Source organism: Adiantum capillus-veneris, chromosome 19, assembly GCF_014529385.1.
Source record: "Adiantum capillus-veneris isolate H3 chromosome 19, ASM1452938v2, whole genome shotgun sequence".
Taxonomy (NCBI): domain Eukaryota; kingdom Viridiplantae; phylum Streptophyta; class Polypodiopsida; order Polypodiales; family Pteridaceae; genus Adiantum; species Adiantum capillus-veneris.
In genome coordinates, this window is record NC_140949.1 from 128,300,339 (window position 1) to 128,327,455 (window position 27,117).

At 41.1% G+C, this 27,117-nt stretch overlaps 1 protein-coding gene and 1 long non-coding RNA gene across 4 annotated transcripts; one reads left to right on the forward strand and one right to left on the reverse strand.

Moving 5' to 3' along the window:
- Nucleotides 1–10,209: 10,209 nt before the first annotated feature.
- Nucleotides 10,210–12,779, forward strand: LOC147434840 (uncharacterized). 3 transcript variants are annotated; one of them, XR_015185390.1, is made up of 2 exons: nt 10,210–10,771; nt 11,925–12,779. It is a non-coding gene; the product is annotated as an uncharacterized LOC147434840 (long non-coding RNA). The 3 variants fall into 3 exon arrangements; XR_015185391.1 differs by having other exon boundaries at nt 11,938–12,779; XR_015185392.1 differs by having other exon boundaries at nt 12,271–12,779.
- Nucleotides 12,780–15,393: 2,614 nt separating this feature from the next.
- LOC147434841 (uncharacterized) lies at nt 15,394–16,401 on the reverse strand. The gene is made up of 2 exons (XM_086489689.1): nt 15,864–16,401; nt 15,394–15,473 (listed from the first exon to the last, which is right to left on the reverse strand). The coding sequence occupies exons 1-2, from the start codon at nt 16,399–16,401 to the stop codon at nt 15,394–15,396; spliced, it is 618 nt and encodes a 205-aa protein (XP_086345815.1).
- Nucleotides 16,402–27,117: the final 10,716 nt, after the last annotated feature.

Consider the following 27,117-nt stretch of genomic DNA (forward strand, 5'->3'; position numbering starts at 1 on the left):
CAACTTACCGTGCCTGCTCTCAAAGAGAATTCTCCTACGAAGTCTTCATCGAAGAATTCACAAAGAGGAAATTCTGGTGAGCAAAAGAAGCACTCCACCACAACAAGAAGAGGGCGAAGCCCTCCACAGGAGGCAAAAGGGCGAAAGAAGGACAAAGACACAAGAGAGAAATCTCATGTGTATGATGTTGATACGCCTGCCACATCTGATTCAGATGTGCATCCAAGGAGAAGAAGAAGACGAAGATCTCCCTCTCCATCACCACCTGATGGATGGTACTCTTCAAGCTCTTCTTCTTCTCGTCATTCAGAGGAAGCTAAGAAGGAGGTTGAGAAGAAACGGAGAAAGAAGAGACCATCTAACTCTCCGCCTTCGCAAAGCTCAACCGATACGGGAAGCTCTTCTTCTCCAAGAAGAAAGCCTACCAAATCACACAAAGGAAGAGGCCATCAACGCACACGTACAGCCTGGAAGAGGACTTCTAAGCTCAGAAAGTTCAAGGAAGCAGGTAAAAGCATTACTTTCCTCTCCTTTGATGGAACTTTTGGCAACATAGACAAGGTCTTGAGCTTCATTCAGCAATTCGACGCTGCTTTTGGAGATGAAAACTTCTCGGAGTCATCCAAACTCCGACATGTTGCTATGTACTTCCAAAAGTCTGCTCGTCAATGGTGGGCCAGCCTACGCTCCAAGGGAGAGGCTCCAAAAGCCTGGAAGACATTGCGAATTGCTCTCCTGAAGGAATTCCTACCGCATGGAGCTTCCGACAAAGTGCTCACAGCATGGCGAAGCCTAAAGATGGAAGAAGGAGAGAACATTCAAAGGTATGTAGATAAGTTTTGGGACTTGCATCTCAAAGAAAACATCTACAAACGCATCAATTTCTCTGAGCAAAAGTAGCAATTTTGTGTTGGGCTCCCCGAAGAGTGGAGCGAGTATGTCAATGCACAATGACCCAGGACCATATCGGAGGTTATTCATCACTCTATGATAGCCTCCAACATTAAATTTCAGCATGAAGACAAAGGATCAAAGCCCAAGTATGTGAAGGAGAGACCTCAGGAGAGAGGGAGACAACCGCACACAAACAATCACAACAAAGGCGGGAAGTCAAAGGACAAACAAGGCTACCAAGGTAAGAACCACCTCTCTCCTGAAGATGTTGATCGTTATCGTAAAGAAAATCGATGTTTTAAATGTGGTGAACAAGGTCATTCTTACCGCTCATGCCCTCAAAAGCATGGAAATAAGGAACCCCCTAGAACTGCAATGACTACTGTTCTAAAAGAGGGCGGTCTTCCACAAGGAAGTCCCTTATGCTACGCATGGGGCAAAGTGAGAGAGCATGATTCACTCATCCTCTTTGATCCCGGTTCCACACACAACTACATATCTGTGGGATTAGCATCAAAGTTGGGGATACACGATCATGAGACGGGAGGAACATATGCCGCTGAAGGACCCTTTGAAGGCCTTGACACACCAGTCACTCCATTGATTGGGAAGTTAAGGCTTCAGGTACAAGGGTATGTGGACAAAGAAGACTTCCTCATCTCTCCGCTCAAGAATGAAGATGTTTTGCTTGGAGCACCATGGTTTGATCGTATGCATGCTTCTGTCAAGTTTCCAGATAGAGAGATAAAAATTAAGCACAAAGGTAGAGACATCACTTTGCACGTCAATGAGAAAGGGCACACTATTCCACTTGTTTCTCATGACTCTTTTGACAAAGCAATAAAAAGTTCCATTTCTGCTTACATGATATTTGTCAAAGATAATCCTAACACTAATGATGTCTCTCCAAATGGTTCATTAATAGTAGAACATGACTTGCACTCATTTCTAAATGAACATGCTGAAATTTTTATTGATGATATTCCGCATGAGTTGCCTCCTAAAAGGAGAGATGATGATCATAGGATTGATCTCATCCCAGGAAGATCTCCTCCTAACAAGCCTCCCTATCGAGTCTCTTTGGCTCAACAAGAGGAAATCACGTCACAAGTTAATGAACTTGTGCAGAAGGGTATGGTACGACCTAGCTCTTCATCATTTTGTTCTCCTGTCTTATTAGTGCACAAAAAGGATGGTACATATAGGATGTGTGTAGACTATCGTGCACTAAACAAGTTGACAGTGAAGAATCAATTTTCAGTTCCAAGGATTGAGGACTTGTTTGATAAGCTACAAGGCTCTACCTACTTTAGTAGAATAGACCTTAAAAGTGGCTATCATCAAATACCAATTGTGCCAGAAGATATTCATAAGACAGCCTTCAGGACCACATTTGGCTTGTATGAATTTCTTGTTATGCCTTTTGGCCAAACAAATGCACCAGCCACATTCAATAGAATGATGGAGAGAATTTTTCGTGTGCTTAGGGCTTACACTGGAGTATTCTTTGATGACATCATAGTTTACTTCAAGTCCTTGGAAGAACACAAAGAGCATCTCAATGCAGTGTTTCAAGCACTCAAAGAGAACAAGCTATACATAAACCGCAAAAAGAGTGAATTCTTCTTAGAAGAGATTCATTATTTAGGTCATATTATCTCAAAGGATGGAGTCTGAATGGATCCACAAAAGCTTGAGGTAATAAATGCATGGCCCGAACCAAGGAATCTACATGAGCTACGAAGTTTCATTGGAATGTGCTCATACTATAGAAGATTCATTGCAAAATTCTCTGCCATAGCAGGACCATTACATGATTTGATAAAGAAGAACGTCAAATATGTATGGACTAACAAGGAGAGAAAGGCTTTCACTACACTAAAAGAGAGACTCACATCTCAACCTGTGTTAGTGTTGCCTAAAAGACATTTGAGATTCACTATGATGCGAGTGGTGAGTGTCTTGGAGCAGTGCTTCTCCAAGAAGGACACGCCATAGCATATGAGAGTCGTCGATTGCACTCTGATGAACAAAGCCTTGGAATTTATGAAAAAGAGCTTTTAGCTGTCTTACATGCCTTGGATACGTGGAAGCATTACTTGCTTGGGACGCCATTCATCATTCAAACGGGCCATCAAAGTCTCAAGTGCTTCATGACGCAGACCAAGATTTCCGACAAGCAACTGAGGTGGGCTAATTTTCTTTCGCAATTTCATTTCCACGTTGCTCACATTCCTGGTAAGCACAATCAAGTTGCAGATGCTTTGTCACATAGACCTCGCTGTAATGCTGTGTCTGTAGCCTCTCACAATGATCTTACCTCTATGGTAGATGAGTACGCTACTGACCTAGATTTCCGCGATGTTATCTCAGCCATAGCACTAGGGAAGACGCCGAAATCATATGTGGTTCAAGATGGCTATCTTTTCTATGGCTCAAGGCTATGTGTTACCAAAAGTTTGAGAGAGAAGGTCATGTATGAATCACATGCTCCACCTTATGCTGGACATAGAGGGATTCAGGCTACAACGAATGCTATTGAGACATATTTCTTTTGGCCTACAATGAAAAAGGACATTCAAGAATATGTATCTCAATACATTACTTGCCAAAAAGTTAAGTATGACCATGGGAAGCAACCTGGTTTGCTTCAGCCACTCCCTATTCCTGATTCTCCATGGGAGAGTATAGCCATGGATTTCATCTTTGGCTTACCAAAGTCTACCAATGGGAATACAAGAATATGGACAATACTTGACAGGTTTAGTAAGCAAGCTCACTTTATACCTGTCAAAAAGACTATTAAGGCTCCACATATGGCACAATTGTTTATCTCTCAAATTTTTAAGTACCATGGTATGCCAACAAGTATTGTCTCTGATCGGGATCCTCGAATGACCAGTAACTTCTGGAGAGGTATCTTTGAGAATCTTGGCACAAGGCTGAATTTCTCTTCTGCCTATCACCCTCAAATGGATGGGCAAAGTGAAATAGCAAACTCCATTGTGTTGGATCTACTAAAAGCCTATGTAACGGAAGTAGATTAGTGCAATCAATGGGAGAAGTATTTACCCTTAGTAGAGTATGCATACAATAATACGGTGCATACTTCTACAGGAAAGGCACCTTTTGAGGTCATAGAAGGAAGATCCAAAGTTCCACCCATTTTGAAAATGCATGGAAAGATCTTCGCTGCTGATGAGTATAGTCGTGACTTACGCGATACCTTTGCTTTGGTCACGATCCTTTGGCAAGAGCACAATATGCCTCTTTCTTCATGGGGCGACTGTGTCTTCTCTTCACTGGGACCTTTCCTTGGCTCTTCCCAAGCCCACAACTGCATTCTGTGGATTGTCTGCCCAGTTTACCCTTCGTCCTAGGATATTTTTTTTCAAAAAATTGCTATATAAAGTACATTGCAATTTGATTGTTGTTTGGCGTTGTGCACTCTTTTTGGATGAAGTGCATTGGAACAACCACCTTGTTAAACCCTTATGCTACAGGTCTAAAAGGTTTAATGACAACTTGCTCTTAGCATGTATAGACACTCTAAAAAGAGTGTTCAACATGACCCACCATGGAGGACGAAGGTGAGCACATTGCTTGTCGCCGATAGGCTCACCCTGAAGCCCGTCGGGCTCCACATCCTATCCAAAAATGAATGACAATCCCTCCATACCAAACTTGTGGGACACTTCTTGCAGGATGCATTGTGCTTCATCGTAATCAATTTCGGTGCTAACATCAGGAATCTGGTTTGTAGCCATTTCCTTTCAAGGAAAACCATATCAAACATTAGGTCACAATTCAATGACTTCAAATTTTAAGAACAAAAACAAAATCTCCACCATTAATTGGATATGGTTAATTTAAGTAACAAAGATGTAGTAGACAACAAAATTAATACTCAACACAAACAACGTTAACCATTTAAAAATGCACATAAAGATTGATGACAATTGAACGATGCAAAATAGATTTGTACTCAATCATCAATGTTGCCTGAGAGTTACAAAAATGAGGTTACAAAATTGTGATTTAAGCCTTCCAAGAGATCGTGTACATTTATGTGATCCCTATATTGGGGACTAGGGCCAAGCCGAGGCGTTGCTTGTACTTAGCTACCCAATGGCAATAATTAGGGTATTCATCGTTAGGTAGGTACTTCAAGAGCTCCAATATATATTTCAACAATGCAAATGTGTCTTGTTGTTTGGTGAAGACTGGTGGGTTTGTAGGTATGCATACTGGTGCAATCCACCAGTATCTAAGTGTCCACTCCTCATGTGAATGGAGGGATGCTTCCCCCCTTTTGGTTCAAAAAATTTTAGGTGCAGAGCGGAAGTAGAGTCAATTTCATAAAAAAATTATGGGGTGTAGCAGCCCCCTCATTGTTCACACGAGCGTGGGGGTGGGAGGTTGCTACCTCCCAAAATTTTCCAATTTTTTTGAGTTGGTTTAGTCTTTGCAAGCCGAAGAAGATAGAAGGGGACAAATCCCCTTCATTGTCCGCATGTGCCTTCTTTTTTTTTCAAAAAAACAATCTTTGGATGGTGTACTTGGATTTCTCGATGGTGTCACGAAGAGAGCATGTAGCAAATGGGGGTGGTGTTCTGGCGAATGACGACGAGAGAAGTACCCAACAGTGACGAGAGAGAGAGAGAGAGAGAGAGAGAGAGAGAGAGAGAGAGAGATCCCCATTTAGACGAAAGAGAGTGAGATATCCCGATTTAGTTTTACGGCGTTCTGTTCACACTACGATCGAACAAAATCACTCGTATCCATTATTATTACAAATATTATATAACTATTTGTCTGAATTTTTAAAACTTAATTATTAAACTTAAGATTAACTTAAGCTCTTTTAAACTTTATATTTTTCTCTTTAAAAATATTTTAATTTATTAAATATTAGCAATATTATTTAGTAAACATTCTATTATTGTTTTAAATTATAAATTCATTAGCATTTAACTTATCATTTACCTTATTAATATATCATTATATTGGTAATATTTTCAATATTATTATATACATTATATTTATTGTTTTGTATTTAGTTATTAACTTTATTATTGAGGTGGAAAGAAGTTGAGAGAGAGAGAGAGAGAGGGGGGGGGGGGGGGGAGGGAGAAGAGAGAGCTAGAGAAATTACTCTTGGTATGATAAATTATTATAGTTTATTGTTGTATCTTAGTAACTTACTAACCAAGCTTAATGATTAATATAACTAGTTTACTTACTTAATGAGTTATATCAACTCATTAGTATTACTTAGTAACTTATCATTATTTGTAATTAACCTATTATTAAACTTATTAACTTAGTTTTAAACTTATAACCTATTATATTTTATTTATACACACACACACACACACAACACACACATTGACTCACTGTATTGCATAAAACTTCTTTCAAAAAAAGAGATACAATTTGGACATAGTACTCAGAAGGCCTCTGTGATCCTTTTACATCTCGGTTAAACCATCCATTACATGATCACAAATGTAAAGCCGCAGGACTGCCATGTCCTGGTTCACCGCCCAACCTCCCTTTAAATAGACCTCCTACGCTTTGAACCCCTTCTCACTGGCAGCCGTTTTGGCCCTGGCCAAAAGTCCTTGACTCCGCGGTTTGGCCCTTGGCCTGACATTACTCCCCCCTTGGAGAAGCATTTTTGTCCTCGAAAACAAAAGTGGGGAATTTCTTCTTAAGAACACTAATGTTTTCCCAAGTGGCACCTTCCTCAGGTCGATCTTTCCACTTGACTAAAGCTTGACTACGTACATGATGACGAGTACACAGTTCATGAAAATCTAAAATGCGTTCAGGTTCATGTGGTTGGGTGGGAGGTTCAGTGAAATCAACCAAAATCTGTTGGTCGATAACATTGTCATCCCCATGTAAGTGTTTACGTAAACGACTTACATGAAATACCGGATGGATACGAGAGTGCGCAGGTAACGAAAGTTTGTAGGCCCTATCACCAACTCTCTTGAGTATTTTGAATGGCCCACAATAACGCGGAAATAATTTGGGTGTAGGTCCAGTCTTCAAACTTTCTGAATGCTCTGGCACACGCAAAAATACATATTCCCCTTCCGTGAAGGTAACTTGCAGACGCTTCTCATCAGCATACTTCTTATACTGATCATGTGCTTGCCGAACATTTTGACGAGCAAGTCTCAGCATTTCCATATGATCTTGGAGAAACTCCTTGACCTGCTGGAGTTTCTCAGTTGCCAACCCCACCGTAACTGGTGATCTAGGTTGAAAACCATACATAAGTATGAATGGGCTGAAGCTAGTTGTAACATGCTTAGCACTATTATAAGCAAACTCAAGAATAGGAAGGTACTCTTCCCAATCTGATTGCTTCTTGCTAACGTATGCTCATAGCATATCCTCTAGCACTTGGTTGACTCGTTCAGTCTGACCATCTGTTTCAGGATGATCAGCCGTACTTAAGTTGAGTTGTGTACCCAATCGTTTAAAAACAACCCTCCAAAAATGACTGTTAAACTTGGGATCACGATCACTCACAATGTTACTTGGTAATCCATACAACCTGTAAAGATTGTCCACAAATAACTTAGCTAATTCTGGAGTCTTAATGGTTGACTTGGTTGGAATAAACCGACAAAGTTTAGTCAACCAATCTACGACCACCCATACCGAGTCATGTCCTCAAACAGTGGTTGGTAAACCCACAATAAAATCCATAGAGATACTTTCCCATTTACCATTGGGAATCTCTAAAAGATGTAAGAGTCCTCCTACTTTCAGACGCTCTGCTTTATTAACTTGACATTTTTGGCAATGCAAGACATAGTCTTGAACATATCCAAGTAAACCTGGCCCACCTTACCTTGATCGGCAAGCCTTCGTTTGCTCTTCTGCTCTCATCCTCCGTTGGGTGGGCGCAATCATGTTCTGTCTTTCTCTCAAAATCGAAGTGTTCTCTCTCTCCCTTGGAATTTCTCTCCCTCTATCGTGGGTAGCCCCATGGAGTTTTTCTCTCAATTGAACTCCCTTGAGGCCCAGGAGAAGGGCGTTTTCTATTTTGGCAAGACAGCGGGCGAGGAGGATAGGATTGCATGCAAGCATGCATAGATTCTTGCATGGAAGCCGAAGAAGAAACACTGTGTACTATGTCCCAAGCCGGGAAGGAGAAGTTCCAAGGGGAAGCCGAAACTCTTGCTCGCATGCAGCGGCTCTAAGCTGAGAAGGGCAAAGTTTTCGACCTACCCAAAATCGGCTCTGCATGGGCTCGATGGGAGCGCAAGGCACCAAGGGCTGAAACGCGATGCTGCAGCGTGCTCAGATTTGGGCTGGTTCGGGCGCGCATATCCTTTAGTAAACCATGCTAAAGAATATTCTAAGTGCATACGTTAGCAAGAAGCGACACAACTGGATCGGTTATCTTTCTGGTTTGGAGTTTGCTTCACATGATGAAAGGCATGTTGCGACTAGTTTTAGTCTCTGCCTATTATTCTCAAGTTATTAGCCTTGATCTTCAGTTTGGATGAGGTTGGTTACTGACAAGAAACGACAGCAAGTCAAGGACTTGGTTGGTATTGATAAGTATATCAGCATGTTACTTTCATGGAAAGTTGAGCAGAGGTCTTATTGCACGTTCCAATTACTTCAGAAAGTCTGAAACCTGGGTATGCATGGAAAGTTGAGCAGAGGTCTTATTGCACGTTCCAATTACTTCAGAAAGTCTGAAACCTGGGTATGCATGTAGCCACCTTTTAGTTGTGATAACTTGTTTAGCATACTCAAGTGAGTTCTAAATGGAGTTCCATGCTATGTTGGTTATGGGTCAGTTAACCAAGACGGTTGCACAGGGACAATAATGTGGAAAATCAAGATGTTATTCTTGATTTCATTGAACCTCCTATTGAACCGGGTTCCGACCCAACAAACCGTTGGATCCATGAGGGATGCCACGGTGGAAAACATTAGTGTTCTTATGAAGATACCACCACTTCTGTTTTCGAGGACGAAAATGCTTCTCCAAGGGGGGAGTAATGTCATGCCAAGGGTAGGACTAGGCGGGCACGGCCCTGGCAACGTGCCGAACACACATGCAGTAAAGGGGTCTATATATGGAAGAGGGCCAAGGGCCAATATATAGGATGGTTGGGAAGTTATTTGCATGTCTATCTACCTTGCGGTCTTACATAATGTCAGACCAAGGGCCAAACCGCAGAGTCAAGGACTTGGCCAGTGGCCAGGGGCCGACTGCCAGTGGGAAGGGGTTCAAACGGCAGGAGGCCTATTTAAAGGGAGGTTGGGCGGTGAACCAGGACATGGCAGTCCCACAATTTTACAACAAAGGCAGCTATCACAATAAAAACACATATGTGGGCGATCAGATAGCGGTAAGATACGATTAGCTAATATCATACTGAACCCTTGGGTGCGGGGAGAGAAGTCAAAATATCCTCGTAGATATGGACCAAAGTGGGGACATATATAGATCTTATGGTGGGGTATAAACTGCACTAATAAAAATAGCTGCTCTGAAAATCCATGCTTCATCGACTGCTCTACATAATAATACTTCGGGCCTAACCCCATGGCTTCCTTGACCATTGCCAAACTGATGTTATTCTTGAAATGATCTCGACCCCAGAGTGTTACTTTAGTAAGCTTATCCTGATACGTCCACCATTTTGTCTGTGCTACAGAGGTTCCCTGCTGTGGAAATAGTTGGCACGCATATTTGTTTACAGAATCTTTCCTAATTAACTCACTTGACAATTGCAGATGAGGTATGGCAATGGCTAACACCATATCTTGATAGGTTTCCATAGATAAGGAAAATATAACACTGCAAAAAAAACTAGTAGATAGGATTGCAACCGACTCAAAATCTGCTCTACTTAAATACTTTGGAAATAATGCTGCTCCTGTTTATACCCCTACCTTTTGGGCACAATTTAGAAGGAACACTTTTTAGTCTCTCGTCTCACTTCTGATAGGACACCTGGCCTAAGGTATTTGAGAGGCTCTCCGAATAAACTACACTGCTAATAAGTAGCCTGTGACCATCCTAAGAGACCCTTAGACTAGGCTTGATAATGATGCTTATAACCTCTCAAAAAAATTATTATGAAAGATGATCTATCTCTACTGACCTCATCAACATATGTAAAAATACTTCGCAACTCGGCCAGTGTGATCTGTATACTATAAGGTACCTCCTCTAGAGCAATATATAAAGCCTCGAATATTGAGAGCGTGTCTGTAACCTAGCAACACTTTCAAAAAAAGGGGAGTTTTAAATAAACTACCCCACTTAAGGTAACCACACCTCTTTTTTTGGTTTATAAAAAATGTAACGTTTCTGAGAAAAGTTTGATGGTTTTTTTAAAACCTTACTTGATCTCTAGAATATTTTGGGCGTGATATGATTACCTGCCCTTCAATCTGACGCCGAATACTCTGCACGGCAGCCTTGTGCTTTCATTCCTAATCCGTGGCTTACGCGCTCATTCACTTGCCTTGGCTTAATACTTGGCATCTGTGTCATCCTCTCTCAATAGCATGACAACATCGGATCATGGGGGATCTCGGGCCTGCTAGAATCTACTGCACAGTCATAAGAAACGTGTGGAGGACTCTCTTGGGACATACCTATAAATAAGTGAGTATTCTTACTCGCTTGGCATTGTTACAGTATAGGGTTTTTTTCAAACTGTGTGAGAATCAGTACATATCGTAAAGCTTGCAAGTATATTACTATAAGGGTGATTTGGGAAGGATACCCGACATTTCTGAGGTGTAACATCCGTAGTCGGTGATCATGCCTAAAGGGAAGGAGCTTACTGTGGGTGACGATCTGTCCACTACCTCGAACTTACAGGTGGACTTAATCATATATATGGTTCAAAATGTTTGTTTTTTTTTAAACTTTGTTTGGCTATCCTTTATGAATCTTAACTAAAAAGATGTAATGAGGATTCATGGTTCCGGACTAAAATCATACCTGCTAAGTTCATATTAGAAGAGATTTTGTGTTATACTCTTGAAATTGGTTCAAAACGTGCTGCTGGAAATTATTGAGGATTGATAAAAAACATTTTTTGACCTCTCATGCCGATAAGGTATTATCCTTTTTTTTTGGAAAAATATATACCAGTAATTGTAGCAGACAATGTTGGAAATGCTGACCCGCTGTACTGTTTTTTCAACCTTTGGGTACTACTACATCTTAGTGTTAATGACAGTTTGTGGGCTGTACTTGGTCCTGTATCAGGGTTCTTCTAAACACTGTTTAGGGTTATGAACGATCATTCCTTTTTAAATATATTGGGCTGATGGTGCTATGGGGAAATATGGGGTCGGAACAATATGAATCTAGGATTAAAAACTGGTTTTTTTAACAAAAGCTAGCTCCTTTTTCCATATAGTTTATAGTAATATATGGCATGGTTGGAATTTTTTCTGACTTTTTACTCTGTCCCGGGATTGACTTAGTAGTGATCAAATTTCTTTGGAAATTTGGAAAGCTCTTTGACCTAACACACTGGTCTGATATACCGGGCCGGATGTGCTCCTAGAAAACATGGGTATCTTATCAAGGATAAGCAAAGATTGGCTCATTTTTACCATACAGTTTGCCTATATAAGCAATATATAGTATGTTGACTAGACTTGATTCAAACTGTGTACTTCATTATAAGGAGATTTAATGGAAGTTTTTGGGTTTATAGCTATGGGTTTGTCTGGCTGGTCTTATGAGGTTCACCATGCCATAGAACTGCGGTTTTTTTAATACAAGGTATACTACAGTTAATGTGCTTTTTTTTATTGAAGTGCCTACTGATAGAATGTGCATACATCGTTCAAATTGAAAAAAAAAATTAAAAAATATGAGGTTTTGTGTTGCATATCTGATTGATGTGGGATTTGTTACCTATAAAACATGATATGGCTTGGCTAGTATGATTGGCATACCAGTTCATAATACGTACTAGTCAATATGAGATTGTATTTATGAATGGATACTGACCCAGGAGGTGCTGCCAGGTCTTAAAAAGCATCTTTGTATCTAATCCACTGGTATGCTTCACTTGCTAGCTCTGGCTATTAAAATTTTGGATTTTTTTTTGCTTAATGCTTCTCTTGGACTTTGAGGTGCCTGGCTGTGGTTTCGAGGATACTTTGCCTGCACTTTCAAAGCATACCTTATTTTTTCTGTTATTTTGGTTACCAAACGATTGATTCTGTTTAAAGTTAACAGATGTTGAAGTTTTCTAACCTCTCATGCCGATGATGTAATATTTTTTGGAAACTTATACCGACAATAGTAGCTGACAGTGTATTGTTGGTTGGCTGATACATCTTGTATGTTTATAACAGTGGGTGTACTCTTTACCATAACGTTGCTTTGCTCTCAAAATAGTTGACAGGTGATGAGGATGCCATACCTACTTTCTTGGACAAGGGTTAAAGAGAATATGGTTTTTTTGTTACCTTTTCTGCTTAAGTTCCTTTCCGGGCTTTACAGGGTCCGTTATCAGAATTTTTCTAAAAGGTTTCACTTGCTGGCTCTGGCTAGTAAAATTCGGAATTTTTTTTGCTTCCCTTAAACTTTGAAATGCCCCGCTGGTCTGGCTGTGATTTCAAAGATAGCATTTTTTTGCCTACACTTTCAAAAGCATACCTTATTTCTCGAACTTTTCCTTCTTTTTTTAAAAGTCTAGTAACAGATGATGGAATTGGAGCTGCTATATCATTCTAAAAGATTTAACAGGGATAAATTGCTAGCTTTGTATGTCGGCTAGACATATGATAAGATACTGCTAAAATAGATGTGGACGTTTTGAAATGATTAAATCTAGTAGTACTCAAGTTGGGGTATACTTTTTTCTAAACATTTGTTACTGCTGGTCTTTTTGTTTTCGGCTCATTACTCCTCTTGGGTGTACCCGGCTGGTGTGACTATGCATTACTATGTGTTTTTTTTCAAAAAAAAGGAAGGGACTTCACCTTAATAGGTTTTTTAGGTTATAAAAAACTATTGAGACTCTTTGGCTGTGTTATTATAAAGGAATCTTGATCTTACTTTGTTGAAGTATAGTCGGCCTTCTTCACTTTGAGAGTTAATCTCAATTGAATAGCAAAAAAGGGTATATGTCTCGAGCTTAACGTATGCGTATTCCTTGATCTTTTCAAATACAGGTATTGACAGGTTTAAAACATTGATAAACCTAAAAATTCCTTTAAACTTATGATGGCTACCAGAATGGTCTGAAAAAGTTGAATTTAAAAAAAAAAAGAGGGGTAGAAAAATGGTAGCATTTATTCTCTATGAAAGGTTTTTTTTTAAAAAGACCATGGATATTTTTTTTAAAAATAAAATAGGGGTTATTGTCTAAGAAAACTCTTATATCTTTTCTCAAGAACATAAAATACACATTAAGAACACGGTTTTTTTCATTGTGACATAGATAACAGCTGGGGTGTCCATGCATCACCTGTACACGGTAACAATTGTTATCCAAGCATTTTTTTGTTTCCTATGGGTGCAGGTGAGGGTTACCGTCTTTGAAAAAAACTTATTGTTCTATGTGTTGCGAACCTGAAGCTTTTTTTATCATGAAGCAACTTCACTCCAGACTTTGGGATTACTTTTTTTCCATGTTATATTTTGTTTCATTACTGTCTTGTACAAAATTTATTCTCAACAGCAAATAGATTATTGTACAAATCCTTTCTATTTGCCTAGAACTATTAGTCTGTGAGCACATTGTGTTCATTTGCGTATATGTATTTATTTAGAACTGCTACACACACAATAAACGCAAAAGAGAGGATGACTTGTCTATCTGTCTTTGACGATTGTTTTAGCTCTTAGCGCCTGTTACAATATAAATTATTGTATTCTAATAGGTAGGGGTGCTAGCACACAACCACAGTGGTCCTGTTTGACTTGACTGGTGGAAGGTTGTTAGTACTACCACTTTACTCTAACTTTTTTCGCACTCTCTTTATAAAAACACCACTTTACTCTAACTTTTTTCGCACTCTCTTTATAAAAACATACTTTTTTACCTTGACATTTCACAATGTTACAAATTTCTTTCCTCTAGAGTACTCAAAAACTCACAGTAAGAATGAAGGCCTGCTCTGACCCAAGAAAAAGAGCTCTGATTTCGGAGAAATTACAACTTGTTAGAGAATTAGAACTTGTTTTTCCTACTCTCTCTTGTAGGATTAGGCCCTATCTTTATAGGGGTATAAAACTCAAATAGGAATTATATTGTGTATAAACTCTATGTGTATACATTCTTTGACCGAGATATGTTTATCTAACTTTTGATATTAAAATCTTTGCATATTATCTCTCTATCCCAGGGTCTTTCTTTGCCTATGGAACCTCTCTCCTTTGCCTCATTACTTGTGCTGAAATGTATCCAAGATGGCGAAGGTTCAGCATTGATTTTTGATGCCTCAAAAGATGCTAGTCTATTTCTTATCCATCTTGTTTCCTTTGACCAATGGGTGAAAGTTCTCGCTCTTCTCGTTAAGAATAAATCCGAGAGCATCAACTTACTGCTAGAATATATTTCTAATTTGATTAGTCTTGCCAAGCTCCATAATCAAGATTTAACTACTTTCTCTTTTAAAGGATTTGAATTATTCAATCTACTTAGAAAATTTTGCGGACTAAGTCTCAACTTTGTTATTGCTCCCTCTACTCCTATTGTCCCTCCTCCTAACAGCCTCTTCTGTAGAGATGCTGCGGCACTGGAAGCTATCAAAGAATTTCAGAAAGACCTTTGTTCACTTAGTGAAGTGTCCTTTCTGGATATGGTGCTTAAAGTCTCTAGGACCCTTCCTTTCCTACCATCACGACAAATTGAAGTAGAATCCTTGGGTGTTGAGCACAGACTCTGGTTTCTCTCGAATAAAGGGTTTCTTGTCCCTATTTCTATGGGAACTTGGGTCTTCCTTGCCAACTTGGCATCTGTCACAATTGAAGAGTGTAAGCTTCAGCTCCTTTCAACACGAATTTCTTGACGACAAAAAATGCGAATCTAATGCAGGTTTATATGTAAGAATCAAAGGGGTAATGACCTTTAGTAAAAATAATGCAGACTACTACACTGAAACGGTGTGGAATGTGTTCAGACCTTACCTTAAGTGTGCTTACAGATTTTTAGATCCTAAAGCCTCTTGCAAATCAAGCATCATTTGGTTTGACCATGCGATTTGATACGCCCTCAACAATCTTTCAAGTATCTTTCTTGACAAAGCCGAAGAATTTCATCTGTCTCTCTTCTGTTCTTGGCTTGGTGGATAGGCAAGGGATCTGGTCTTAGCTCAGATCGCCTTTATTCATTACAGATCTATTATGTGTGACACCCTCCAAGAGCCGGGGTCTGATGGTTGTGGTACTCTGTTAACCACTTATGGTAGCTTTAAAGGAATCAAAGGTATGGTTGGGCAAATTAAGCCTAATATTGATGATGAAGATTCTCAAGTTTTCAAACGTCCCAACACATTTGTCTCCCCGTCAGCTTCTTGTACCTCCTTTTTGACTCCCTCGTCTTGTGACTCTGTATTTGGTAGAGGGAGGACTAGAAGTTATACAAGAGGCCGTGGCAGAAACCTACCTGTTAAACGCATGCCGCTCCGGGCATCTCCACCACCGAGGAGGGAGGCAATGAGAGGTCGGCTCTCCACCCAGCCATTGAGAGAATGAGGCTTGCCCCTCATTCCCGGACCTTATATTGTGTGGCTTGCTTGTCCACATAAGGTCCGGCTGCCCGAGCACTCTGGCCGGGCGGTCTCCCCTTGAACCTCGCCTTCTCAACGTTGCGGTCGGAAGGCGGTCGACCTCCGTAGCCGTTACAGGCTACGTAATATTACCCCCCTCCCCCCCTCCCCCTCTTATGAAGAGTTTTTGTCCTCGAAAACCACATGGGGAAATCTCTTGGTGATCGCACTGCGGCGTTCCAAAGTCGCAGCATCCTCGTCCAAGTCTGTCCACTTGACCAGTACCTCCTGGTACACGGTATGACGAGTGTGCCTGTCTCGATACCCTAGAATCGTTTCCGGCTCATGTGGTATCTTTGGTGGCTCTATCAAGTCAACCAAAATCTCTGGAGAAACTACTTTCTCCAAACCGTAATCTGATTTCTTCAGTTTACTCACGTGAAACACAGGGTAAACTTGAGAACTCTCCGGTAACTCAAGTTTATATGCCAAGTCCCCTACCTTTTTAAGGATTTTAAAGGGACCACGGTATCTCGGAGAAAGTTTGTCACACTTTCCCGTTTTCATGGTTTCTGACTTCGCAGGAACCTTAAGGAATACAAAGTCACCTTCTCCAAACGTAACTTTCCTTCGTCCTTTATCAGCATACGTGTTGGCACGATCCTGTGCACTACGAATGCTTTCTTTTGTTGCTGACATCATGTCATTCATATCTTCAAGAAAATCCTTGACAGATTGAATCTTCTCCTTTTCCAGGCCTACAGCCATAGGAGATCTCGGCTGGAAACCATACATCAACATGAATGGTGAAAATCCAGTCGTTGCATGTTTGGAACTGTTGTAAGCAAATTCCAAAATAGACAAGTACTCTTCTGTGCGCGTCTGTCGCACTGTCAATGCAAGGAACTTGCCGATACACTGTGTGCGAGCCACAAATGGCTGCAAGCACACAACTAAATGAATCTAGCAAGCTCAAGAGAGCAAAGGGTGTGTCACTCACCGCTCTACGCTTGCCTTCGTGATGGATTCCTCGCCACGAAGAAGAAGGAGCCGTCGATACCGCCGCAATGCTCGATCGCACACACTCTCTCTCTCTCAAGCATACACACACACACACACACACACACGAGAGCACAAGAAAGAGATGAAGACAAGAGATAGAGCAAGAGCATATCTTAGCATGCACCTCAAAAAATAAGGTTTTTAGGTCAAAATGGACCTTTTATACAAGTTTGTCCCATTCACACATGGGCGTCCACAATGGCCGATCATTGTAAAACTAATGTAAAAATAAGATACGTGGTGCGCCTCTCATCGGCGATCACCTACACACCTATTGGACCGACAAGCCCAGTCCATGACTCAACCAATTAATTAAAAGATGCTGGTCAAAGGTGATAGGGTGTCCGTGAGGGTTAACATGCTCCCTTTCCTGATGTAGATTCCGTCCTAAAAAGCTATCAAGATGAAGTCCGTTTGTCGAGGTGGAAGCGCATTTGAAATTGAATGTCCTTTGCCTGCTTTAATCATTGCAAGATCAACCAAAATTGGCACAGTAATTGCATTCTCATATAAAATTAAAAAGCATAGGCAATTGTAGGTCCACAAATTGATTGGTAACAAAATATTAAACAATTTGTTAGCAGCAAAACATTAAACTGGAATATAATCAAACGCATAAGCAGTTGTGAAGGTCAAAAAATAAACAAGTTTGGGGTCGCTAGTTTAACGGTCGAGAGACATTAGAGGTCAACTATTAATACCATGGGCAAGCTTTTCAATTCTCTTTAGTTAATTAAGCTGTTTAATCGCGAGAGCAAAGTATTTCATGTTCGAGGGCTGACTAAAGGCTATACCTAGAAGACCTTTTAGTTAAGCTACGATAAAAAGAATTGTTCATGAATTCATCGCCTGAATGATTCCCTTTTCTTTGACTCCCCAAAGTTTTTTCACATTGATTCAGTGTGTGCTTATTTTGTATGCCTTGGGCTTTTTGCTTTTCAAAGAAAAGCGCTCACATTGGGAACCTCTAGGGCTCTAGTACCATAGGCAATACATGTGAGTGAAGTACCAAATCAAGCTAGAATTTCTCTTCCAATTTAAGATTTTACATTGTGGCACTTTTGATTTTTTTTGTTTTTTGTTTTTCAGCATTTCAATTTTGTAACTTTGGGGGGTTGTTTGACACTGTTACCCTCCCAGGCTCATCACACTAGAAAACTCCCTTTATAATACTTAAGCTAAAGGTCAATAGGGACTAAGCCCACTAGATAGCCCTAGTACATTGCACACAATGCTACCTAAATCAGATTAAGAACTTAAAGTAACCAATGATTATTAGAAAGGCATTCCCCATGGTATTAAGAGAAGATCTCTAACGCTTAACTTGGTCAAACTAACTTAGTCAGATTGATTGATTGTTATACCTAGAGAAGGGATTATGACAAAAAATTATATAGAATTTAATGTTTAACCTAAACAAATGTGTTGAATATTGTGCTACCAATCACATTTAAAGCAAACAAACATGGATGCAAAAAAAAACAAGGGGCAATGCTAATGGACAAGAAACACTTGATCGTGTTGATGATTGCGCTCGATTCGAAGAGTGAATGAGACAAAGACTCCGCGAAGGTCAAAATCGCCATTTTGCAATGCATTCTTGTACACACTAGAAAACACAAAGAATACCTCTAAAAGGCACATCAGTGGGAAGAGGCACCAACCTTTATTGAACACAATGTGTTTTTATGATTTTGGTTCATGTACTAGAACTTGTAGGTTTCCATATTTTTGTTTGGTGGCTCTTGCTCTTTTACTTTTTCATGTTTGTTTTTGTGAGTATAAGGCTATATATATACAATCCCTAAGATTGGAAGATTGAAAGTTCAAGGAGGAAGGTTAAGAGGAGAGCAAGTGAATGAATGGATGTCAGCAAACACTCCCTTCTTCCTTGGGTAGATCATACCTTTTAGAATGATGTCATCGCCTTTTGAAACCAATTGTTCCAAGTTGTTATGGTTGAAGATTTTGACCAATAGTTTTCATCCACCCTAGGCATTTCATCTAGTTGCAAGGGTGGTAAGGTACTCTCCCATGATTTTATTTGCAACGTTGTTGTAGGCGGTGAACTTACAACGAGAGGTGCAAATTCTTTCTCGTTTGGATGGATATATACAATGTTAGGTGGAGGTTGTGTCGAAGCTTCTATTTTTATATATGAATTACATGAAGAGCAAGAAGCTTCATTTGTTTTTTCTATGGTTGAGCTGAGCGAAACAAGCCTTTCTCGCTTGGGTACCCATACTAGCTCCGGAAGAGATGTGTAGTCTTGTGTGACCTTTCCCTTCCCACGATCTTCAATTGGCTTTATCGTTACAGGATTTGACTTACATGGGTCAGGTGACACGTAAGAACACAATTTACGTTTTGGCACCCAGATTTGATCATTTCCTTTATAGTAGCCTTGAGCTTCTAATAGTCGTTTGGGAATCCAACGCAACGTTTTCTTACCTTTTCGGGAGCGAGTGGGGCGTATCTTACAAGGCTTTTGTTTTTTAGTATCAACAATGATCGCTAAAGAAGCCTTAGGGACCCATTTGTATGTTTTCCTTGTTATATGGTGATGGGGTTTGTGTGTCTCAAGCTTTGATTCAACTACGGAAGTTGAAGCTCTAGAGAGTTGGCTTATAGGGACATATGGTTCAACCTCTTGGACATGCAATGTTTTGGGTTTTATTTCCTCAAGAGGTAATATCTTAGGGACTATGTCTCGAGTGGAAGGGCTAAGAGTTGGTTTCTGTGTTGTGATACTCCCGGTCCCCCAATCAATAGTGCATTTGGTCGCTATCATCCACGCACGTCCTAAGTTTATATTACCTTCTATAGTTTCAGCAGGCATGACCAAAAAGCTTTGAATCAATGTTCCATTGTCATAAATAATAGGAGTGTGTAGGATTCCAAAAACAGTGGTCTTCTTCTTATTGACACCCTTAACTTGGATAGCACTCTCAGATAGAGACGGCTTTTCTAATTGACACCAAACTCCATAGGATAACAGATTATGTTGAGCTCCTATATCCAATAATGCATTATATAGTACTTTCTCATAGAGACTATTTAATTCAATTGGATATCGTAGAGGTGTGTTAGAGTCCAACCAATCATCCTCTGTTTCAACATGAAATGCAGGTGTAATGCCAAGGTTAGCCTCTTGTTGGCGCCTAATACGTTGTTGTCGCTTCTTAGCTTCAGTTTGAGCTTGTATTTTTTTTAATTCTGCTCGTGTCTTGGCTGCCTTTTTTTTATGGATGGCACGTAGCTCCTCTTGGCTTAAAGGATCATAGTATCTTTTAAATTTACTCCCATTGAGGAATCCAATGGTTTCAACTCCATCAAGAGTTTCCACACGAATGGTACTTTGTGGGGTGATTTCACATACTCTATATGGTCCTTTTTCAGCATATTTCAACTTTTTTTTCTCGTTACGCACTCCATAGATAAGAATTTTATCCCCAACCTTGATATCTTTGTCCTTTAGATGGAAATCAAACCATTTCTTTCTTCTATCTTTCTCCACAAGTGCATTTTGCACAGCCAATTGCCTTTCTTCGTCTAACTTCTCAAGGATGTATAAGCGCTCAACTAAAGGGTTACCATCCCAACCTTCTTGAGAAGCTACCCGCAAACTAAGAATAACAAATTCCCATGGCATAACTGCTTCCTGGTTATATACCATTTTGAATGGTTTACAATTAATAGCCACTTTGTAAGAAGTACGATAAGCTCATAGAGCTGATGTCAGCTTCAAATCCCAATCTGTACGATGAGCTTTCACTGTTTTGGTCAAGATAGAAATTAAGGTCGTGTTAGTGCTCTCAGCTTGACCATTTGCTTGTGGATAATAAGGCGTGGACTTATGGTGAGCTATCAAAAAGTTTGTTGTGACTTCTTTTATCACTCCATTTATAAAATGAGTACCATTGTCACTCACAATTTCAAAGGGACAATCAAATCTTGTAATAATGTTCTCAAAGAGAAACTTGGCAGTTGACCTTGCATCAGCCTTGCGTGTAGCCCTGGCTTCCGTCCACTTTGTCACATAGTCCGTGGCAACAATAATATATCAAGATTGAGTGTTACGAGCTGCCGAACTAATTGGGCTTACAAAGTCTAAACCCCATTTTTCAAATGGTTGAGTCATTTTAATAGGATGTAAGGGCATCTTATCCTTCCGTTGTGTGATCTTGTAGCGTTGGCATTCATCACAACCTTTTGCAAAAAGTGATGCATCTTTGAATTCCTTGAGAAGTTCCTTAAGTATATACTTCTCAGTCTCTGTCAGATCTTGGGCAATGAAGACAGGTTTGGACTCCTCACCTGGGTCTGCTAACTCTATTTCCTTAACTATCGCTGGACCATCATAGACTCCATTGCTTCCATCGATAGGTGTTCTCTGGGCCTTTGTATACACAACCTTACGTTCCTCTGTTGTGTAGGATTTGAAATGACAACCTTACGCTACGGCTCAACTTTGGCTTCTCTGTAGCCTCTAGTTGTGCGATGTCAATGGGTTGTGGACTACACCACATGACGCTTTGAAGGTATTCACCCCAGTTATCTACCAACTTTTGTTGAGCATCACATGCTCATACATAATTAAGTCATTCAGCAATAGATTTCTTTTCATTTATTCTAGCACGCACATTTGCTCGATATCGTCGCCTCTTATATCTCTTACTCTTCTTGTCTAATTTTTTATTTTGGCCGATAACCAGTGAAGAGTCACTAGATGAACCGCTACTTGTGTCTTCTTCTCCCCCGAATAGATTGTCATTTAGGGTACCACTGGGTTCTGAATGGTTTGTCCCCACATTTGCACCAAGATTTAACTCAGATTCTTCGTTTTCAGAGTCAACTCCAATTGATGATTCTGACTCCAATCGTGTAGGTTATAGTCTTTTGAGACGCTACTGGTCCCAATGTCAGTCGAGCCTTCGTCTGGTAGGTCATCAGAACCTATATGCATTGCTCCTATCATATTTAAAGGTACGAGTGGTGGCATTTCATCCCCCTCAGGTGTTACCCAAGTTTTTCGTTATTTTGGTTCCTTTTTTTTAAATCCAAGCAATGAAATGTGGCGTGCGATAGCTCAAAACAAGCGTTTTGGCTAAAGGGACGTGCCGTGCTTTACAGCTCCCTATTCGGCTACGTGAAGCTCTCGAAATCCTAAAAATAGTTTTTAAATATAAAAAGGTGTATAAACTATATTTTAAAACTGAGGACTGAGGTCTGGGTCTGAGCTTGGGCTTGGGGAATGATCCCTAGTCCGATCCTTCTTTTTAAATTTTTTTTTGTTGAAAAAGTCGTCGTGGCCACGTCGCGCGCGCGTCTACACACACTTAATCTACACCTAACTTATCTACTTACAACTAATAGAGATACTGCCACACACTCTCTAACACTGTTTACACAGTACTACAGTAGCTAACAGATCTACAGAACTAACATTGCACCTTACAGAACTACATTCGATAGCTAATACCTTAATTCTAACAGTACATTGCAAAAAAATTGTAACTCCTTTAACAGAGAACAAAAAAGACAGTACAGTGTAACAAAAATCTTCTCCACACAACCACACACCTTCCTTCTTCACAAATCCTTCTCCACATAACCACACGCCTTCCTTCTCTATCCTTCCTATATTACAAATTGCATCACAAGGAAGCGTAAAGTGCTATTCGAGCTTAGTGTAGGGCATTTCCCCGGCAACGGCGCCAAAAATGTGCGTGTCTGTCGCACTGTCAATGCAAGGAACTTGCCGATACATTGTGTGCGAGCCACAAATGGCTGCAAGCACACAACTAAACGAATCTAGCAAGCTCAAGAGAGCAAAGGGTGTGTCACTCACCGCTCTACGCTCGCCTTCGTGATGGATTCCTCGTCGCGAAGAAGAAGGAGCCGTCGATGCTACCGCAATGCTCGATCGCACACTCTCTCTCTTTCTCTCTCAAGCATACACACACACACACACACACACATACGTGAGCACACGAAAGAGAAGAAGACAAGAGATAGAGCCAGAGCACTTCTTAGCATGCACCTCAAAAGAATAAGGTTTTTAGGTCAAAATGGACCTTTTATACAAGTTTTTTCCATTCACACATGGGCGCCCACAGTGGCCGATCATTGTAAAAGTAATGTAAAAACAAGATACGTGGTGCGTCTCTCATCGGCGATCACCTACACACCTATTGGACCGACAAGTTCAGTCCATGACTCAACCAATTAATTAAAAGATGTCCGTCAAAGGTGATAGGGTGTTCGTGAGGGTTAACATCTTCCCAGTTAGATTGCTTCTTACTTACATAAGAACGCAACATGTCCTCTAAAATTTGGTTAACCCTTTCAGTTTGACCATCAAACTGCGGATGATCTGTTGTACTCATACTCAAAGTAGTATCCAGTTTTTTGAAGACTTCCGTCCAAAAATGACTGTTGAATTTCCTATCTCTATCTGACACTATATCTGCGGGTAGGCCATATAGCTTGTAGAGATGCTCAACAAAGAGTTTTGCCAACTCTGGGGTTTTAACTGTTTTCTTCGTGGCAATAAACTTTGTCATTTTGGTTAACCTATCCACTACCACCCACACTGAGTCATTCCCTCGACTCGTCCTGGGTAATTCGGTAATGAAATCCATGGAAATGCTTTCCCATTTCCCCTGAGGAATCTCTAAAGGATGGAGTAAACCCCCAACCTTGAGACGCTCGTGTTTATTGACCTGACACTTATTGCATTTCAACACAAAAGCTTGGACGTCCTTAAGCAAACTAGCCCAATAAAATTGTCTTTTTACTAGTGCATAGGTCTTTTGAATCCCGGGATGACCAGCACTCGGACTATCGTGACTTTCTTTAAGAATGTGGGCCCGAAACTCACCAATAGTTGGTACACACACTCTACCCTTGTAGAGTAAGTACTCGTTGTCAATTGAGTAGTTCGCAAACTTAATGACTCATTTGGATCCACAATAGTCAAAACAGGTGCAGTTGCAAAGCATAGCCACCTTGAGCTTCTCAAAGCTCCTTTGTTGGGCTTCCCCCCAACTGATGGCTTTTGTTTTCGACCACAGTGGGTTTGTCAACGGGACTGCGATCTTCGCGTAGTCCTTCACATACTGTCGGTAGAACCCCGACATACCCAGAAAAATGTGCAGTTCTTCGAGATTTTTCGGGGGTGGCCACCTGAGAATAGATTCCACTTTCTCAGGTTCCATTCGCATTCCCTCTACGGATATAATGTGACCCAGATAATGAATCTCGATCGCAAAGAAATCGCATTTGCTTTCCTTCGGAAATAGCTAATGCTCTCTCCAAAGTTCAAACACAAGACGCAAATGTTCTATGTGCTCCTTTTGATATTTACTGTAAACCAGTATGTCATCCAGGAAAACTACTACGAATTTTCCCAAGTATGGACGCAAAACACTGTCCATCAGCGTCATGAAAGTTGTTGGAGTGTTGGTTAGCCCAAACGGCATAACCAAAACTCAAAGTGTCCAAAACGGGTCTGGAATGCTGTCTTCGCAACATCCTCTAATCTAATCCTGACTTGATGATACCCCGATCTCAAGTCGATTTTTGAGAAGTACTTTGACCCAAAGAGTTGATCAAACAACTCATCCATACGTGGCATCGGGTATTTATTCTTAATCGTAATCTGATTAAGAGCCCTATAATCTACGCACATCCTCATAGATCCGTTTTTCTTCTTTACCACAAGAATAGGCGATGCCCATGGACTAGAACTAAGCCTAATGAAGCCTTTGTTCAAGTACTCCGTCAATTGTTTCTCCACCTCTAGTGCTTCGGAGTGGCTCAACCTATAAGCAGGTTTGCTTACAGGTTTTGACCCTGGCACAACATCGATGCCATGGTCTACATCCCGAGATGGCGGCAAGCCATCCGGTAAGTCCCCAGGAAATGCATCCTGGAATTCTTCTAGTAAATTCTGCAAAGCAGCTACGTACTTTTTCCTAAGGGTCACAGTTGCCTTGGATTTTTTCGTTTTAGAATCACATGCAGGCCAAACAGGGTTTTCAAACAGCGGGTCTCGTCCAAGGCCATGTTCACCTGTGTGTTTGTCTACGCAAACATTATCTACGGTTTCAACTACGGAAACATTTTTACCTTCATCTAAAACAAGAGAATTTAAAAGAGGGAAACAAGCATATACCTCTGCTATGTGGCCTCTGCGGGCTGCTCTCTGTAGCTCCATGGAAGAGATGAGAGGGGTAGAGGGGACACTACGGTCACCCTGTAGGGTAATGACCCTACTTGCGTGCTCAAACTGCAGTGTGTTGTGCAAATAGCTCCTCACTAGGCTAGGGCCCAGGATGTACAGCCACTCTCTATCTAGGTATACGTCTGCTCTCGCCAAATGCATGACTTGAAAGTCAAGCAATGCCGTGTAGTTTTGCATGGCTAGAGGAATGCCCAAGACCACGGTATTCCATACCGTTTTGTCATACCCATTGGCCAAGCCAACGGTATACTCGTGATCGCTCACGGTCTCGGAAGCATTACAGCTAATTTTAAACTAAAATGCCTCAGACGCGCGCGCGCCTGCACGGCGGCACGCCAACAGCAACGCCCGTCTTGCAGGGCTACGGGGGGGGCGCCCGCCCCGCTGCGCCACGCTAGCAATAGGCGGGCGCTGCCTAAGCAGCACCCTGTTAACCCTCACGGACACCCTATCACCTTCGACGGACGTCTTTTATTTAATTAGTTGAGTCATGGACCGGGCTTGTCAGTCCAATAAGTGTGTAGGTGATCGCCGATAAGAGGCGCACCACGTATCTTGTTTTTACATCAGTTTTACAATGACTGGCCACTGTGGGCGCCCATGTGTGAATGGGTCAGACTTGTATACAAGGTCCATTTTGACCTAAAAACCTCATTCTTTTGAGGTGCATGCGAAGAAGTGCTTTTGCTCTATCTCTTATCTTCTTCTCTTTCGTGTGCTCATGTGTGTTTGTGTGTGTGTGTGTGTATGCTTGAGAGAGAGGGAGAGAGAGTGTGTATGCGATTGAGCATTGCGGCGGCATTGGCGGCGTTGAGGTGGTTGAGCGCGGCATTGGCGGCAGCTTCTTCTTCTTCACGGCGAGGAATCCATCACGAAGGCGAGTGTAGAGCGGTGAGTGACACACCCTTTGCTCTGTTGAGCTTGCTAGATTCGTTTAGTTGTGTGCTTGGAGCCATTTGTGACTCGCACACAGTGTATTGGCAAGTTCCTTGCATTGACAGTGCGACAGACGCGCACATTTTTGGCGCCGTTGTTGGGGAAATGCCCTACACTAAGCTCGGTTAAGCACTTTACGCTTCCTTGTGATGCAATTTCAATTGTAGGAAAGGTAGGGAAGAGAGGTGTGTGGTTGTGTGGAGAAGATTTTTGTTACACTGTACTGTCTTTTTTGTTTTCTGTTAAAGAAGGAGTTACAATTTTTTTGCAATGTACTGTTAGAATTAAGGTATTAGCTATGGAATGTTAGTTCTGTAAGGTTCAATGTTAGTTCTGTAAGGTTAGTTTTGTAAATCTGTTAGCTACTGTAGTACTGTGTAAACAGTGTTAGAGTCTGTGTGGCAGTATCTCTATTAGGTGTAAGTAGATAAGTTAGGTGTAGGTTAAGTGTGTGTGTGCGCGCGCGCGGCGCAGCCGCGACGACTTTCAGGGAAAAAAAAAACTGTAAAAAAAAAAAAATTTAAAAATTTTATTTTAAAAAGAAGGATCGGGCTGGGGATCATTCCCCAAGCCCAAGCCCAAACCCAGACTTCAGTCCTCAGTTTTAAAATATAGTTTATACACCTTTTTATATTTAAAAACTATTTTTAGGATTTCGAGGGCTTCACGTAGCCGAATAGAGAGCTGTAAAGCACGGCACGTTCCTTTAGCCAAAACGCTCGTCTTGAGCTATTACACGCCATATTTTGTGGCTTGGTTACAAAAAATAACCAAGAATAACGAAAAACTTGGGCTATAAACACCTAAAAAAAACTATGTGAGCGGCCTTCACGGGCACTCACCAACGCGTTTAGAGTGTGGAGGTCACATGCACCTACGCTCTGGTCGTGTGCTAGAGGACGATTACATAGAGAGTGTTTTCGTTTACGCGGACACTCATTATTCCTCCACTTTAGGTTCTAGGCCTCAGCGGGAACCCTAAACCATACCATTTAGCAATAACATGTCGTATCTGGCACCGGCTATGCCTAGGGCCACACCTATGAACTCTGGACCACCACGTGGTACACCACCGTACGAAGCATGGGATCCAAGGGCCGCGCGTATGCCAAGGCCAAGGCCAACTCCCATCCCACATGTAGTTCCAGGAGCGCTTGCACCTACGTCCACTATAACTGCTCACTTAGGTGACTTGGCAACATTTGCTCAAGCTATTGGTCGATCCATTGTTGAAAATA